This window comes from Lissotriton vulgaris, chromosome 9 (assembly GCF_964263255.1).
Source record: "Lissotriton vulgaris chromosome 9, aLisVul1.2, whole genome shotgun sequence".
Classification (NCBI taxonomy): Eukaryota; Metazoa; Chordata; class Amphibia; order Caudata; family Salamandridae; genus Lissotriton; species Lissotriton vulgaris.
The window spans coordinates 250404359-250420877 of NC_141697.1; the positions used below are offsets into that span (position 1 = coordinate 250404359).

General features: G+C 44.1%; 2 protein-coding genes across 3 annotated transcripts in view; one reads left to right on the plus strand and one right to left on the minus strand.

Moving 5' to 3' along the window:
• The window catches only part of ZNF410 (zinc finger protein 410), a 273798-nt gene extending 270262 nt beyond the window's left edge, over positions 1-3536 (plus strand). Inside the window, exon 13 of one of the 2 annotated variants that reach the window (XM_086937465.1) lies at positions 1922-3536. The gene's annotated coding sequence lies outside the window, so the exon portion shown is untranslated. The remainder of the gene's footprint in view (positions 1-1921) is intronic. The other variant, XM_086937466.1, reaches the window with a different exon arrangement.
• An 8690-nt stretch (positions 3537-12226) lies between these two features.
• Positions 12227-16519, minus strand: part of FAM161B (FAM161 centrosomal protein B) — a 90949-nt gene continuing 86656 nt past the window's right edge. Inside the window, exon 9 of the mRNA XM_086937469.1 lies at positions 12227-12641. Coding sequence (XP_086793595.1) covers positions 12542-12641 — 100 coding nt within the window. The 3' untranslated portion in view covers positions 12227-12541. The remainder of the gene's footprint in view (positions 12642-16519) is intronic.

The window sequence follows — 16519 nt, forward strand, 5'->3', positions numbered from 1 at the left end:
GTTCTCTGGTATATGCCAACATTTTGTAACATAGAAGATTTAGAACCAACACTGAGGGTGGGAAGTTAAATTTCCCCTTGGACTTGCATTGAAGTTGAGGATGTCGTAGGTGGAAGAAAGCCAAAATAAATTTTTTTTCATTTATAAATTGAGATTCCCTCAGCTAAATCTAATGTTAAGTCTGTGTAAGCTACAAAAACAAGTAGGAAACACATCTCAAAAGTTGGATCTAAGTAAAAAATTAATTATCTTCTGCTCTTGGATTACTACGTATAGATGTCAGGGCACTAGTGGGTCATATAGCTCTATAAAATAAATTTACCAGATCCTGTCTGGCACTCCCAGAAAATTAGTTCGGTCTAATTCCTCGCTGTGGGAATTTAAAATCAACCAGGGATTTTTAAAGCGCGCTACTCACCCATGAGGGTCTCAAGGCACGGGGGAGCAGCTCCGGTTAGTCGAAGAGCCAGGTCTTGAGGGTCTTCCTGAAGATGTGCAGGCTGGCGGTACGTCTGATGTTGATCGGGAGCTCGTTCCAGGTTTCGGCCAGCGATGTAGAAGAAGGTTCTTCCACCAGTTCTTGCTCTGCAGATGCGCAGGGATTCGATGAGGGCGAGGTCGGCGGATCGAAGGTTTCTCTTGGGTATGTGGAGGGGTATTCTATTGTTGAGATATTGTGGTCCGGTGTTGTGGAGGCATTTGTAGGTGTGGGCGAGTATCTTGAAAGTTAATCTCTTTCTGACGGGGCGTCAGTGGACGTTTTGCAGGTGTTGGGTGATGTGTTCCTGTCGAAGAATGCCAAGGACGAGTCTGGCTGCGGTGTTCTGTATGGTCTGGAGTTTGCGGAGCAGAGACTTGTTGATTCCGGCGCAGAGAGCGTTTCCGTAGTTCAGTCTGCTGAAATCTTTTGTTGAGCTGTCTCGATGTGGGGGGAGGAGAGGCTAAAAGAACTAGAGCGACGTCATACCACCTGCATCATACAGTGTTAGTCATGGGTGTATGTGTTTCTGGAAGTGTTCTGCTTAATTGGTGTGAAAAGCAGTTTGCTGCTAGCTTAGGAGGGGAGCAATGCGCCAGACAGCAGAGTTCAGAAGTCCAACCTAAGATGGTTCTGCGTCGCTGCGAACGTGACAGTAAAATCCAGCTGCCAACCACAAAGCACATCAATTCACATTTAACAGCTATTTTCGGATCATTAACTTAAGCAGTAGCTCCCGATGTATTCTAATATCCATTCATTTTGTCCTGGAAAGGGTCATCATCCTTCTAAAGACAGGGCGCTAAGTGGAAGCAGACATGACTCCGATTGAGGGAGGCCCATATGATGACCATTCTTGAAGTATGCCCATAGGGCGCACTGGGAACCAAAGCACATAGGAGCACTTCCCAGCCTCCTCTGTGTACCAAATGTCTTGGAAATGCTACACGACATAGAAATAACATACCACTGTGTCATGCGCAACCAGATGGAATTGTCAAACACTAAATAATTGTTTTCTACAACGTCATCAAAATGCAAAACTGGATAGGCCGGGATTACTCCAAAGATTAAGTAAAATGTGAACATCAGCTCAATTGTTTAGCATGATAATTTGAAATTCCTCTTTAATTTAGAGGTAGTTCTTTCTGCAGATATACTACATCTGTTGTTGGCAGTCTTCATGGAATTATAATTTATTTTACCCTACTAAGATTTAAAGTAATACAAGTATCTGTGTTGCTGAATTAATTATGTTTTGGGGACATTGAATCAGCCTTTGTACACACTTATTATTGTTAAAGTGTTCTAGACAATCAAAGAGAAAATATATGCCTAGGTACAAATGGGGTCACTTGGTAATGGTTTAGATATTTAAATGTGCATCTGGGTTACTTGTGCTCCAAATGGGCGAACTTTTCACTGTCTGTTTCTGCATTTCAGGTGCTGGTGATATAAGCTGGACGAGCTGCTGCAATAGAGGACACTGACCCTTTGGCAGTCCTGGCTAAGTGGATACTTCATTCTGTGCGCAATCATAAACAAACCAATGTGCCACAAGCAGCCTAGGGAATACTGAACTGCCAGAAATATCCTCATACACAATAGAAAGAAAACTGCAGCTAAGGACTTGTGTTGGTGAGGTTTGTATGGGCTGTTGTTCGGGATGGCCCTGTCATCATTTAGACTGGGGAACACTGCTCTGTGTCCTTCAAAACAATACCCTCAACATCTGCTGACTCAGATCTTTATTTGCATTTTCCGTCACCTAAATGCAAGTGCCAACTTGTAGTACATCTAGGTTTCTTGGATTTGCTCCTCAATTCACGTCTCTCAGAAATCACCAAGGGCCAGAAATGCAGCACTTTTGATATTATTTGGGATGCAAGTATTCATTTCTTTAAAACACAGACTATGACGCACTTAAGGATGGAACAGGGTAAAAGATATTCATTAGGGTGGCCCCGAGATGAAGGGGCGAACAAACAATTCTCAAGACCTCCCTGGTCAGGGTAAAGGGACTCATCGCCATTAGCATCAGTGCCCCTTGTTAGGAGGCTTCCCATAGTTTCATTAATTCATATTTAAATAACAGTTCATGTTAGGTCTGACTAAGGTGCTATTTTCTATAAATAAATATTGTGTGTAGAATGTATAACCCCATTTCTGATTCTTTAGATGTATACAGACCACGCCTTTATGCAGAACTAACATACAGGAAGTTCAGTGTCACATAATGAAATAGTAGAATGCACCTCCTGGGGAGGTGGAAGTTACTGAGAGCACAACAAGCTAAATATGTTCTAGCTTAAATCTTTGAAGAAAGTATGGATGCCTCCCAAGAAGGGGACTCCTCATCCAAAAGAAATGTATAATCCCGCTGATGATCGCTACCAGCACACGGTTTACGTATTGGCCTTGACAACAAGCACACTGAGATTAACCAATGAGATCAAAGGATCCTTCGGGATACTGCAACATTCAAGATGGTGGTGGGAGGAGTAAAGCTTGCGTTCAGGAATGGTCCTGCAATTTGTAGTTTACAGTTTTGGGTAGGGGCAGTGAATATATGTAATAGCTTTTTGGTGTAGTTTCCAAACCTTTATGACTTGTACTTTCTCTGCCATTGACACTTCCTCAGGGTTTCTTTATCCATCATTGAAAGATGCATATCTGAGCAGTTTCCGGTAATGACTACAAATGTTTCTCTCCTCCAGTGAACGTATGCCAGTCACTCCTGTGATGTATTCAGAACAGCTGGAACTGAAATAACTCAGTCTTTTAAGTCTACCAGCTCTTTGTTAACTAACTCTTAGTAAAGTTATTCCAAAAAAACACAAACAGGTATGGTGAGTCTATGGGGATGAGGTTTGAAGGCTGAAGGTGAGAGTCTATCATTCTACTCTGCTTACTTTTCAAATGAACGCAGCACTGTTTGTGAAAATGTTGAATTGTCCACTTATTTTGGTAGCAATATACTGGTTTGTACTTTTTTAAAAATTTGTAGTGGGGAAGGGGCAGCAGGGGTCCACAAACATCGATAAACTCATGAAATGGGTGCCCAGTCTTTCAGAAGTGAACTGACGCAGTAATCCAGGGAAACTTCAGGATGCAGTCAGAGGACATTCTGCTACAACAGACCAAGAAGGAATATGCAGTTATCACCCCAACAACCCACGGCCTGCATCCAGCTGAACTGCAGGAGACCAAAAATCCTCGTCACAGTGTAGGTGCAATGCAGGAGACCAGCGTAGGGTAACTTAAATCCCCTCTTCCTCCTGTTGTACTGAGGACGGGGTGCAGGAAACTTCTCCACCCCTCGTTGCTTCTTATTCCTCCTGACACAGCACAGTGCAGGAGACCCAAAACATTCTTGTCCATGAGGGTTTTGACCAATCCTGGACTACTTTCTCCTTATCTCGGGCTGCAACCCAAGTGACAAATGCTATCCCTGCCTACTGGTGGAAAGAGAATGCATGTCTGTTCACCGGGTCTTTGACAATAAAGAGAACCGTGTGGGTCAAAAGAGAGGATATACACACCCCTCTTCCTGCCTCCAGTAGCAAAGACTCTTGTGTAACTTTTCTCTGACTTGGAGACACTTTCTGCCTCCACTTCTGCTCGCCTTCTATTGATTTTGTGGCCCTCTATACCTCTTTCTTTTTGTCCTGATCACAACAGGGAAAAGAAGATGTACCTGAGTAGACATCAAGTGTAGAAGGCATGACACTGCATAAACGATGAAGAGGAAACCAGGCTGTGGGAGGCAAGACTTTTTAAAATACACATGGAATATAGGTAGCTATAAGATTTTACTAAGGAACCAACCCTACTGTGGTGCAATTATTAAGGACTTTGGGCTTGAAGCAGTGCTGAAAAAGCTAATGTTATAATAATGTCCACTTCTGGCATGTTTCTACTCAAAAGCCCACTGAACTTTGCACAGGCCACAAGGTCTCGAACAGACTACGGAACTGCACCTTTGGGCTAGGGTGTGCAGAACATCTAGGGGGAGATTTTCAAACACTCCAGCGCTAGTTTTGCGCCACAAAATAGACACTAACCAGTGCAAATCTTTTTGGTTTCGATTTTCTTTACAGCGCAAAACTTGTTTTGCGCTGGAAAGCACTCTCTAAGTAGCGCAAAGTAGCGTTAAGCACTGCTTTGTGTTGCTTTGCGCCGAGAAGGCATTACATGGGTGGTACATGGGCATTCACATGCAACCACCCATGCCTTTTGACGCAAAACCATATTTACATTTGTAAAGATGGGTTTGAGGCATGTGAACTGTAGAGATCACATGCTTTGCATACTCCTGCCATCTAGTGTTGGGTCTGTTGGTTTGCAAGTTGTTTTTCTTCGAAGAAGTCTTTCCGGTCACTCCTTCTTTCGGGGATCGTGCACATGGGCAGAGACTCCACTGTAAAATAGTTTTTTCCGCCATCGGGTTCAGACGTGTATTGCTGCGCTCCGAAACAGTTTCTTCGGGTTCCCCTTGGTGCGCAATCCACTCTACCTGTGTTGGCATTGTTTCTAATGCGTATCCCACTTCTCCACGTATCGTATCTATTTTGATCAAAGATCTTCGGGAAAGCGGTCCAGCCAAACTGTATCAGTTTACTTCGCAGTCGATGGAACGGACTCCTTTCAAATTCTGCCCTCAGTGCCACGCAAAGTATCCTCACACCAACTCGCACGAAGTGTGCAACTTGTGCTTGTCTATGGAACACAACGAACAGGACTGTGACACATGCAGATTGTTCCAATCGAAGAAAACGCTCCATAATTGTCAGGCTCGACGTCACGAAATGCAGTCAAAAGGTCGAATACACCCCGGACATCTTCGGAGAAGGTTCCAAGCACAAATTTGACGCACAAGGGGCCGAGGAAGAACAAGAAGAACTTGCCTCCATTCCAGAATCAGACTCTGAGATGGAAGAAGACTTGCCTCAAGGTCAACGTCCTGTGAGTACCGAACGCCCCTTGACCCAAACTCCAACTCAGCCGAAACAAAAGGCTTCAGTCCCACCCTCGCCACCAAGATGTTTCTGACGCCCCGCCCTCCCGCTAGGCACCGAAACACGCTACTAAGTCTTCCGGCTCGGGATTGAGTCTGCCAAAGTCAGGCACCGAGCCAAAACCTTTCGGCTCAAAGCGAAATACTGCTTTTGAGCCGAAATCATTAACACCATAAACAAAGCCTCCTTCGGCACCAAAACCTTCCGTGCCAAAAAGTTATTCTACCCCAACACCGAAATTCTCGGTGCCGAAACCTAAAATTGTTTGTCCTAATCTGCAGCATCCGATTACTGACGCCCCAACACCGAAATCGGACCCAAAACAAAAAGAACTTGATATAAATCAAGATACAGGACGTGTTCTTACTAAATCACCTCAGAAACGCAAACCTGAGTCAAAGGACACTCTTTACCATATTCCTTTGAAGAGGAACAATGTAGGTAATAACCCCTCCCCGCCTCCTCCTCCACCACCACAGCAACGTTCCCCTACACCAACGTGGTGGTGGTGGTGGTGGTGGCGGTGGCGGCGGCGGCGGCGGCGGCGGCGGTGGTGGCGGTGGCGGTGGCGGTGGCGGCGGCGGCGGCGGCGGCGGCGGCGGCGGTGGCGGCGGCGGCGGCGGCGGTGGCGGTGGCGGTGGCGGTGGTGGTGGATGTTTGCAAGTTATTTTTCTTCAAAGAAGGCTCTTGAGTCACATGTGGTGGTACTCCTCCTTTTAATGAACATTGTGATTGGGCACCACCTCCATTTTAGATTGTGCATATCTGAATTCAGTGGTGGGCGAAAAAACAGAGTGGGGTCCAAGTTTGTCATGTCTCCAATACCATCGTTTTGGATCCAAGCAAGATCCAATCCTTTCGTTTCTCAGATGCATGAACACCTTCTACAGCCCCAAATATGTTGGTGTCTGGTGACCCTGGGCGTCATGGGCAACCACCACAAGGTGTGTAATTTGTGTCTGACTGCCGATGTGCATCATGCCTCGATTGCACCAAGAACATGCCTCAGGTCTGGAGTATGGCATCAGGCCCATACCACCAAGTCAGGACCCTAAAAATAATCCCATGCCCAGGGAGAGCACTGCTCCCATGGGAGTTTGGTATCAAGCACCCATCACAGATGCAAAAAAAAAAGACAAGAAATGAAATTAAACATCGATTTATAGAGCACGAACAATCACCCAAGGGTGTCAAGGCCATCGAGCCCAAGCCACCTCAGGGGCACTGAACACGATTGGTCCCATACGAAGTCAACACCAAAGGCTCAAACGGCCCAAAGCCAGCATCAAATGCACCAGCTATGCCTGAGCACAAGACCCTGTTGAAACCAAAGCCCTCTTTGACGCCTCTGTCTATTCTGAAGCCCTCGTTGACGCCTCGGTCTATGCTATCTGAGTAGAGGACGTTGAAGCTTCAATCCTTGAGAAACTTCAACAGGAACTTGATACCAGACAGAAGTGTCTATTCATCCACACTAATGGACAAAATCTCAGCAACATTGCCTCCAGTGTCACCTCTGGATACTCTGTCAAAGCTCGAGACTGGCCTTTCAGGGGGACCATCCTCCATGCCTCCCTCCCCAGATTTGGCAATAAAGTAGCAAAAGGACAGAGACACCTGTCCTATCTCACAGACCTCACTGCTACCTCCACCGCCACTGGCTCGAGCAGTCGCCAGAGGGTTTCCCTATTTGATGTTTATAGCCAGGCAAACCATATGGTCCATCTGACCCTTACGATCTGGCATGCTTATAATATAGATTTATATAGATCCCCCAGGTGACCCAGATGTAGATCACTATCCAGAGGGAGCCTCACCCCATATAACACCACAGCCTTTCATAAGGTCATTCAAAGTTCTGTAGCCTTTCATAAAATGGACATGAATGCCACCCAGGTTGAAGGATGACTTCCTTGTGGAGACAATTCAATTCTTACCCATGTAGAATGGCATGCTAAGATCTGCTCCTAACAACCTCAAGGAGCCTGTCAAAGCGAGGATAGTGCCCCCTACCCTGAAGGGTGAATGAAGTTGAAAACCTATCTCAAGTGAATTGGTGTACACCAATGGGTAGGTTTCTCCTAACTCTTTGGCAGTCAACACCGCCCGCAAGTATGCCTCTGCTCAGGCCACTGGCGATGCTCCTTCTGAAGACCAGGAGAGAAAAAAGATAGAAGGAGCTGGCAAAAATGTGACAGTCAATGTGGTAACACATTCGCAAATAGGCAATTTTGTTGCATTCCTGGTAATGTACGAAAGAGTGCAGTGGGATAAGATGCAGTAACTTCTTAAGTATCTCCCACAGGAGCATGGATAGGAAATCATGTGAGAGGGCAAGGTCATCTCTAGTGGTAGCAGTCGCTGTGCATTAGATGGTATGGTAATGGCCTTTGGGGGATAAATTCAATTCAATAATTTATATAGCGCGCTACATACCCAGAGGGTCTCAAGGCGCTTGAAGAAGGGGGGATTACATGCCGAATATCCAGGTTTTAAGTTGCTTTCTGAATGCTAGGTGGTTCTGAGTGAGGCGAAGGTGAATGGGAAGTGAGTTCCAGGTTTTGGCCGCTAGGTAGGAGAAGGATCTTCCTCCCATGGTGGTTTTGTTGATGCGAGGAACAGCAGCCAGGGCTTGGTTGGAAGAGCGTAACTGGCGGGAGGGGGTGTAGAAGGAAAGTCGTGTGTTGAGGCATTCGGGTCCAAGTTCGTAGAGTGCTTTGTGTGCGTTGGTTAGGATAAATGGGAGCGTTATCCTTAGATGTCACACCTCGCTTCAAATCTCCAGGTCAAGACCAAGGTCCAGAAGAAGCTCCTCAAACGTCTGTTTGACAGGGAGCACCTTTTCTACCCACAGGTTGATGAGATGCTGGAAAACATACAGAGGCAGTGAAGTCTATTGGGACTCAGCAAACCACCTCATACAGGTGGTCCTTACGGAAAGAGCAACCCAGGACAAAGACGACCTCACCTGTGCAGCCGCACTCCTAGCAGAGGCACCAGCAGTCCTTCCACCAGCAAGAGGGGCGAACAGTACAAAATAGCCTCCTACAGGGACAACAGTATGGGTAAAGGCAAAGGTGGCTTCAAGGAAATGTTTTTTAATCTAGAGACTGTGAATTGCCATGCCTCCACCAATCACTTGCCACCTGTTCGGGGTAGGATAATTATCTGGCTGGGAGCAAACCAAATCTGATCTGTAGGTTCTAGCAGTGATCCAACACAGCTATTGCCTGGAGCACAACACAGCCCCTCCCAACCTCCCACTCCATACACATGTTCTCAGCGAAGAACCTCTCCCTCATTCAGGAATAAGTGTATGCCCTCCTGCAAAAGGGCATCCTCGAGAGAGTGCCTCTGCAACAATAAGGGAGCGACATCTACTTTTTCAAATTTCTAATCCACAAAAAGGACAGGCCTCTCATTTGCTACATCTCATCAGATCATTCATGCATGACCGCTCGCAGGATGTCACCCCTCTCTTAACAGGGTGAGTACATAGTACCTACTCATCTCAAAGACGCCTATTTCCACATATTCATCCACCTTGCTTATCAAAAGTACCTTTGATTTGTGATAAGTGGACAACACTACCTGTTCAAAATACTTCCTTTTGTGGTCAATGCAGCACCACAGGGTTTTACAAAGTGCCTAGTAGTGGTGGCTGCACATTTGCGAATGGAAAACATTCAAGTCTTTCCCTGCCTCAACGATTGGCTGATCAAGAGTGGCAGCAGGATGCAGTGTTTAGCCCACACACAGGGGCAGTGTCTCTGGTTCATACATACCTCCCAGCCCCACATACATCCTCTGCAGATTCAACCCTTACTGGGGTCTGTGTTGATTGCAAGGTTGGGGTAAGCTTTCCCCTTGACTGCAGAGAGTCACAGCCTTTCAGCCTCTTTAATACGCCTTCTAGAGATGATGATCTCATGTATCACCATTGTACCACAAACAAGGCTCCAAAAGCGACCCCTACAAGAGAGCCTAACTGTTCAATGGTCCCAAGTGGAGGGCAACTAGGAAGATTTAGAGCTGGTACAGGCCACGGTGCACCACTGTCTGCTGTGGTGGCACAGCAACAACTTCTTGCAAAGCAGGCCTTTTGCAGACCTGGACAGGATGGGGCATGCATTTCAACATCTGTCCAGGGAATCTGAGCCTCACAACAATAGGGTCACTAAATCAGCTAAAGGGACCTGCTAGCCATGTACGTAGCTCTCAAAGCTCTTATTACTAGTTATTTAAGACAAAGCGGTCTTTATATAGACAAACAACATGACTGCCATGTACTTCAGGCAACACACACTCACCTCAGCTGTCTCGGACGTTCCGAAAAATAGCAGTGATGTTTATTCTGATAGCTCCAGCCTTGACCAGTCAAACCTTATGCTCCACTCTACTAGGGATGCCAGTCAGCCTATTGAGATACTTCCACTGAGGCCAGATTTGCTCAAGTAGAGTAAGTTCAGGCTAGATATCTGGACAGCTTAACCTTGTGATCTGGCACCTGAGGTCTTATAAGTACAGTACCCCGGACTTACCCATTAATGGAAGCTCAACAGCCCAAAGCACGGGCCGGTTAAGCTGTGAAATAGAAGAGGTTTGTTCACCACTGTATTTCCAAGAATCTGAACCCTTCAAAACCTACTGTGCATGATATTATCACCTACCTTTTGCAGAGCAGGCCTTACCTACTCCTACACCAGTTCACACTGAGGTAACAGCCTACCTACAACATTCATCCCTTTATAGAAGTCCAGAGATTACAGCATTCATGAAGAGTCTCAAGACAGTTATACCCCCCCACCCCCGCCCCAAGAAAGCCTCCTCTGGAATCTCAATACTGTCCTCCCAAGGCACTATCTTTTGAACCTCTACACTCATGCACCCTTCATTTTCTCTCCTGAAAGTTGGCTTTTCAGTGGCCATTAACTCACTTAGATGCAGTAGCGAACTGCAGGCATTCATCCTAACAGAACCCTTTATTCAGGTTCACATGACAGTTTTGTTCTTACACCAGATCCTACGTTCCTCCCTAAGGTATTGTGACACTTCCACCTTAACTAAACCGTAGAGCTCAGTCTTTTCCTACAAGATACGGTCACAGAAAGACCACTGCACTCATTAGATGTCAAAAGAGATCTTATGTATTACATTCACTGGATCTTGTTATTCCATAAATCGGATCAGTTCTTGTCTCCTTTTAGCAAGGTATGGTATAGCTAGGTGGACCGTCAAATGTATTCAAATCTACTGTAAAACAAAGAGGGTTTACCTGCTCCACACAGGGTGCACTCAACCCACAAAAGCAGCGAGACCAACACTACACATCTTTACCAAGCACTATTGTACGGACATCTTAGCCCACCAACAGGCCATAGTAGGCCAGACCGTGTTAAGGACCTTGTTTCTGACATTTTTATCATCCATACACCAGCCACCACTTCTAGAAGGCACTACTTTACGGTCTATGCTAGGCTTGTATCTACAACCACACATGCTACAAACTAAAAATGCTACTTACCCTGTAAGCATCTGTTCTTAGCGTGCAGTGCTGTAGCTTCACATACGAATGCCCGTCTCCGCAGAAGCCCATGTCTTTTGCGGATCTCTTACATTATTTCATTGCACATTGCATTTGACACACTATACTTAAATTGACACTAACTCACATACTCTCGCCTGCTGTGCAAAAACAATCCAACATGGAGTTAGTGTCCATGCACAATGAACACCAAGAGGAGGAGGAGTCGCACCACATCTTGTGTTTTGAGACACTTCATTGAAGAAAAACAACTTGAGTATACCAAATCCCAACAATAGAAGGCAGGCATATGCTAAGCATGTGAATACACAGCGCTTCACAATACTAACATATACTTACAATGTAAGTAGCATTTTCTTTACAGTTCCCAAAGTTAGTACTTCTGATTCATTTAACATAGTCTCAATTGATTGAAAAAACATTTAATCTGATTGACAAATCATTAACCATGACTGAAGTTTAATTCTACACAAGGTTCCAGTTGTTCGCCTGCTATCCGTGTAGTAGGAAAACCACAAACCCTATGGAACTTGTGTGGATGAGTCAGTGTATGGAGGATCGTCAAACAAGGAACACATTGCTGGAGTCGATCTTCAGTGGTCCAAGAAAGCAAGAGCCTCAGTGACCGTGTTTTGTTTGGAGAGATGGCGAGAGTTATGTAGATACATGCTCCAGAAGTTTACCCATATTGTGTTAAATATGTGGTTAGCTGCAGCAAATTTCTTTTATCCCTTTAATGAGGTGGGTGGGTTAGGCTTTGTTAATGCCACTGGATCACTGTAGTTTTATATACAGTTGCCTTGAGATGAGCAACCATCTGTAGTTCTCTCTCTGCACCTTTCATAATAAATATCAGCAAGGTCTTACATGTTTCATCATTTTGCCTCCAGATTGATCTCAATCTGGATTTGTTAAGAGTGTATGCCTGTGCAATCTATATAAACCTCTACCATGTTGAATTTTTATCTGACATCCCAGTGGGATTTTCAAACATCCAATACAACCTCTCTCCATAGATATGCAATGTTTTGTGTAAATGCTTTATCAGCTTGGGACGTTTCTGCAATAAAGAATTGTCTACATGATGGTTTGTACATCAAAACAAATCTGTTGGTTGCCTCTCAAATTTTACAATTCAGTAGTCCCCCCCCCTCCCCTCCCCTCCCCCACCCCCTGTCGCTCCCCAAGTCACAAAAGTACCAGAGGCAACTTCAAGTTTGTTGAACTGCCCTCTGTCTCAATATAAACATATGGTCATGAGGATGAACCATAGACACTGGTGAAGAAGCTACCTGGAAAGACTGCAGATTTATCAAGGCATGTGTCAGTTGAGGATTTCACAGCCACAATCACTGGGGGTGACATGCTTGAAATTTGCCTGCTCCAATGTGTGAATGTACTGAATATGACAGTAAACATGATTTTTGTATGCAGAACCTAGGGAACTGAAGACAGATTAGGGCTGTTTTGTTACAACTGTCCCTAAGTGCACTATAGTACTCAAAAGTCTTTCTTTTCTAGGTCTTCACTCTGTTCATCTGGAGACTCTCGACCATCCTCTGAGCATATACTGAGCTCTTTGCTTGCTGAAACAGGATCTCTGATGGAGAAGAAAAAATAATATTTTATGTTTTGAATATGTATACATTATACAGTAATAACATCCAGTGCATAATGCGCAACAAACACAGTATTTTAAGAATATGGGGCCATAAGCCTCTGATCTGATTTAGTATGGCAGAGGAGAAATGAGCTTCCATATATGATAATCTTATGGTCACAATGGTTTGAAAGTGTCCTCTTTTAGTTGTGTAGGTGTGATTCTTTCGGCGGTTTGGGTTTTAGTCTGTAATGACTTTTGAGGACACCTTAAATTTACCCCAAAATTGTACAAATTAATGAATGTTTTTTGGAACTACTTTTTTCTTAGATTAAGATCGCTGTTCACGAGCGCTCATGTTTTCACTCGCTCCCTTGTCTGCACACGCACTAATGCATGCAGAGGAGCAGTTGTCCTATCACGGGCTCGGCGGGCTTAAAGCCATATCCTATGCTCTCTCAGCCCCTTGAGCACGGCACAGTGGCAGCCTTCTTTCGTCTGGCAGGCTCACACTGCTCCCATTCAAGCACTGCTTTGGCCTTGTGGTGCTCCACATTCTCCCTGATAAACGCATGTGCAGTCTGCTGCCGGGGATGTGCAACAATACCGCTCGATTGCAGGTGTGGTAATGTCCACTGTAGTTGCCACAGTGAGGTCAAGCAAGCCACAGGGTACCACCTTACGTATGTGTGACCACAATAATTTCTGTCTACTTATAACTATGTTTTGGTAAATAACTTTACCATATTTTTTTTAATGAATTTACAGATTATCTGACATGGGCAGTGGTTCCATTCCATAGACACCAGTCCAGCACGGTAGCACCTTTATTTTAACGCTTTAGAACGTATATTTGGATAAATGCCTATTTTTTTGTATGTCACCAGCGTCAATTAAACTGACCATGCACATTTAAATAATTTCACTCCAGGAGACACAATGGCAGAAAGTGGTGGGCACTTGTTCGACCTTTCTTGGACCTTTGGGGGATTAAGCGGAGCTCTCTACCTCTGTACACTTTCAGCTCCTAAAAACTAGGAATGCCGTTCTGCATGTTGGGAAATTAGCTTCCAAATGGAACGCCAGAGCGGACACCATTTGTGACATCTTTACAACTCCTGGCAAAACACAAACCAGTCAGAGGCAAAACCACGCCGGCAAACCTATCATGCTGTAATGTTCTTATTAATGCTATATAGAGCGGGTCTGACACAATGTGTCTTACCATGTTTCCTTTAACCTTGGACAAAGACATGAGCTTTCACATAGATATGCACTGTGAATCAATATAATACAGGTTAGATTATTTAGATTAAGCATGCCCTCTACTATCGATCAGTATGACATCATAACCATTGAGATACGGGAACCCCACTTTGCACTCAATTGGTTCACTTGTATATTTTTTTAAAGAAAAACACACACCACTTGCATGAGGGTTACCTATTAACATATTGAATTTGCATTCACTGAGAGGTGCTCACATTTCTCCATGCCCGGTGTCAAACAGAAAAGCATTCCCAGACCTATTGGCATTGCCAATGCTTGTAACTGGTCTACAAGTGATCTGTATTGAACACATTTCATCTATTTGTTGTAAAAATAAATTGAAATGTATAAAGTCACTTGTGCAAAATTAGCTGCCCATTGTAAACTTTCCTGAATCATTTGTAAAGGAAAAGATCAAGAAAGGCCAGATATGCAGCAGCTCACTAGAGCACAAATTGGACACAGCATCACTAAACCAGAAACTCCAACATCCTTCATCTTGTATTGTCAATTACTTTTTTCTGTCTCATTTGTCGATTAGAAATTCAGTTTCCTGGCGAATCTTTTCACAAAAACGAGATTTGTTTTATAGGCAGATGCTTACTTTTTTTCCTCTTCAAAGGGCTGTTTTTCAGGAGGTTATCTTTCCTCCACGGAAATGATGGAATATGTTCACTTTTTTGCATAGTGCACCTCCGGTTTGTGTAGCAGTAAATTGGGGGTAGAAGACAGATATATATATATATACCAGTGTCCCAGGCATGGTCTGAAGTCTGGACTTACACAGTGAGGAGTATGGGCTTTGGCCAAAACATGCCCAAAAGAACAGAAACCCTCCAGCTCTCTGAGAGGCGTCACCAGAGTAAGCCTGCTATTAACTATTACTCCAGCAGGATCCCCGAGACACCATTACACAATTCCTTATCTTAGGAAATTTAGATTGTCTAAATATCATGGGCTTACTTTGTGTGCTCCCAAATGGGACAACAAGTTTAGGAGTCCTGTAATAACTAGGATGGTGCTGACACTGGTCCTGTAAGTATGAAATTGACTCACCAGTTCCTCATTCACTTGAGACTACTGCCATGAATTACAATAAGGACTCCCGGTTTTATGGTTTTTATTTTTTTACATGTCCATCTGTATTTATCCATATTTATTTTTTGCTAATGTTATCTGTATTTATCCATATTTATTTGGGGTTTTGTGAAAAAATTAAGTTGACACTAGTATATTTCCACATGTATGTAACTGATAAATGTGCATTTGTGCTTGAATGCCCGATAGGTTTGATATGAACACCTACAAATGATAAATCAAAGCACCAATTTGAAAACATGAACATTTTAGTATCAAGGTTGTGAGTATCTACTACTGTTTAAACCTCTTTACTAAAATCCCTTTCTTTTTTAACCCCTGACCTGTTAATCAGCACATCTATTGGCCTGGCAGTCATGACTAACAGCATTTAGGATGACTCAAAAAGTAATCCAATATCCGTTTTTATCCACGTTTAAAAATATATACAGGCAGTAAAATAAATGGCTTTCATATCTGTATAAATCAATAAAAATGGAAAATAGGGAGCCTTGGTTAAAATGGGGCGAGCAAGATACATGCGATGGGGAGACTGTAGGGAGGAGAGTGGAAGACACCGCCTTTTAAACTGATACTTTCCATACTGGGACACTTGCACACCATTGTCAAATTCAACATTTCCATAAAGTTTTATCTTTTTTTTTTTTACTTGACCACCTTCCTTGATGTCTGAGCAGAGGGCCTTGGTGCGGGAGAACTAGCTTAATTTCCCCTTTCGTGGCTCCTCCAACATCTCTGCTGGTCTTTGAAACCGCAGAACCACGAGCACCATGCTGCTTTCCACATTCATTGATCAAGGAGTTTATTTTTAACCTACGTTGAAACATTTCTGAAACAACTAAAGCTGCTGCACAAAGCTACTCAAATGATTTAAACCTGCTCACTCCACTATAATGGATTCTGGATGAGGATTCCACTTTGATGCTCAACCTGATTCCGTCATAGTGGAGGCAGCTTGTAAGATGAACTCATCTGCTCCTTTGGCCTCACTACTACAGGATAAGGAGAGCAAGCAGTTAGAAGCTATGGGCAGAAATGCTTATAGATCAGCAGCAACAGCTGTGAAAGCTCATATCCATACCACAATTGTTACGAAATGTCCATTTAGTCAGTGGTTCTCAGATGAGCTGCACTAAGGCAAGACTTTCAGGAGTTTCTGAATGAGAAGATTTAATATTAGTGTGTCAACTAATTGTTTAGGCTTGGCAATCCATGAATAATGTCACAGGTTGGAATAGAGAGATCTTCGTGGCTTTGCCTTAAAAGGACTTCTGCTTGATGCCCAACGAAAATATGGTCAATCTACTTTTGTCAGATACCTCGCTTTTTGGTCCGCATAGCGAGGAGAAAACACACGGTTTGGAAACGGTATAATGGACGTGAAAAGGAAATGCCAAAATTCACATTAGAGATGCCAAGAGGAAATCAACTATCAAAATAATACGGTTAACTCCCGTCCATGGCATTATCAACAAACTTGGCCAAAGCAGTCTTAATACCAGTAAAAAAAA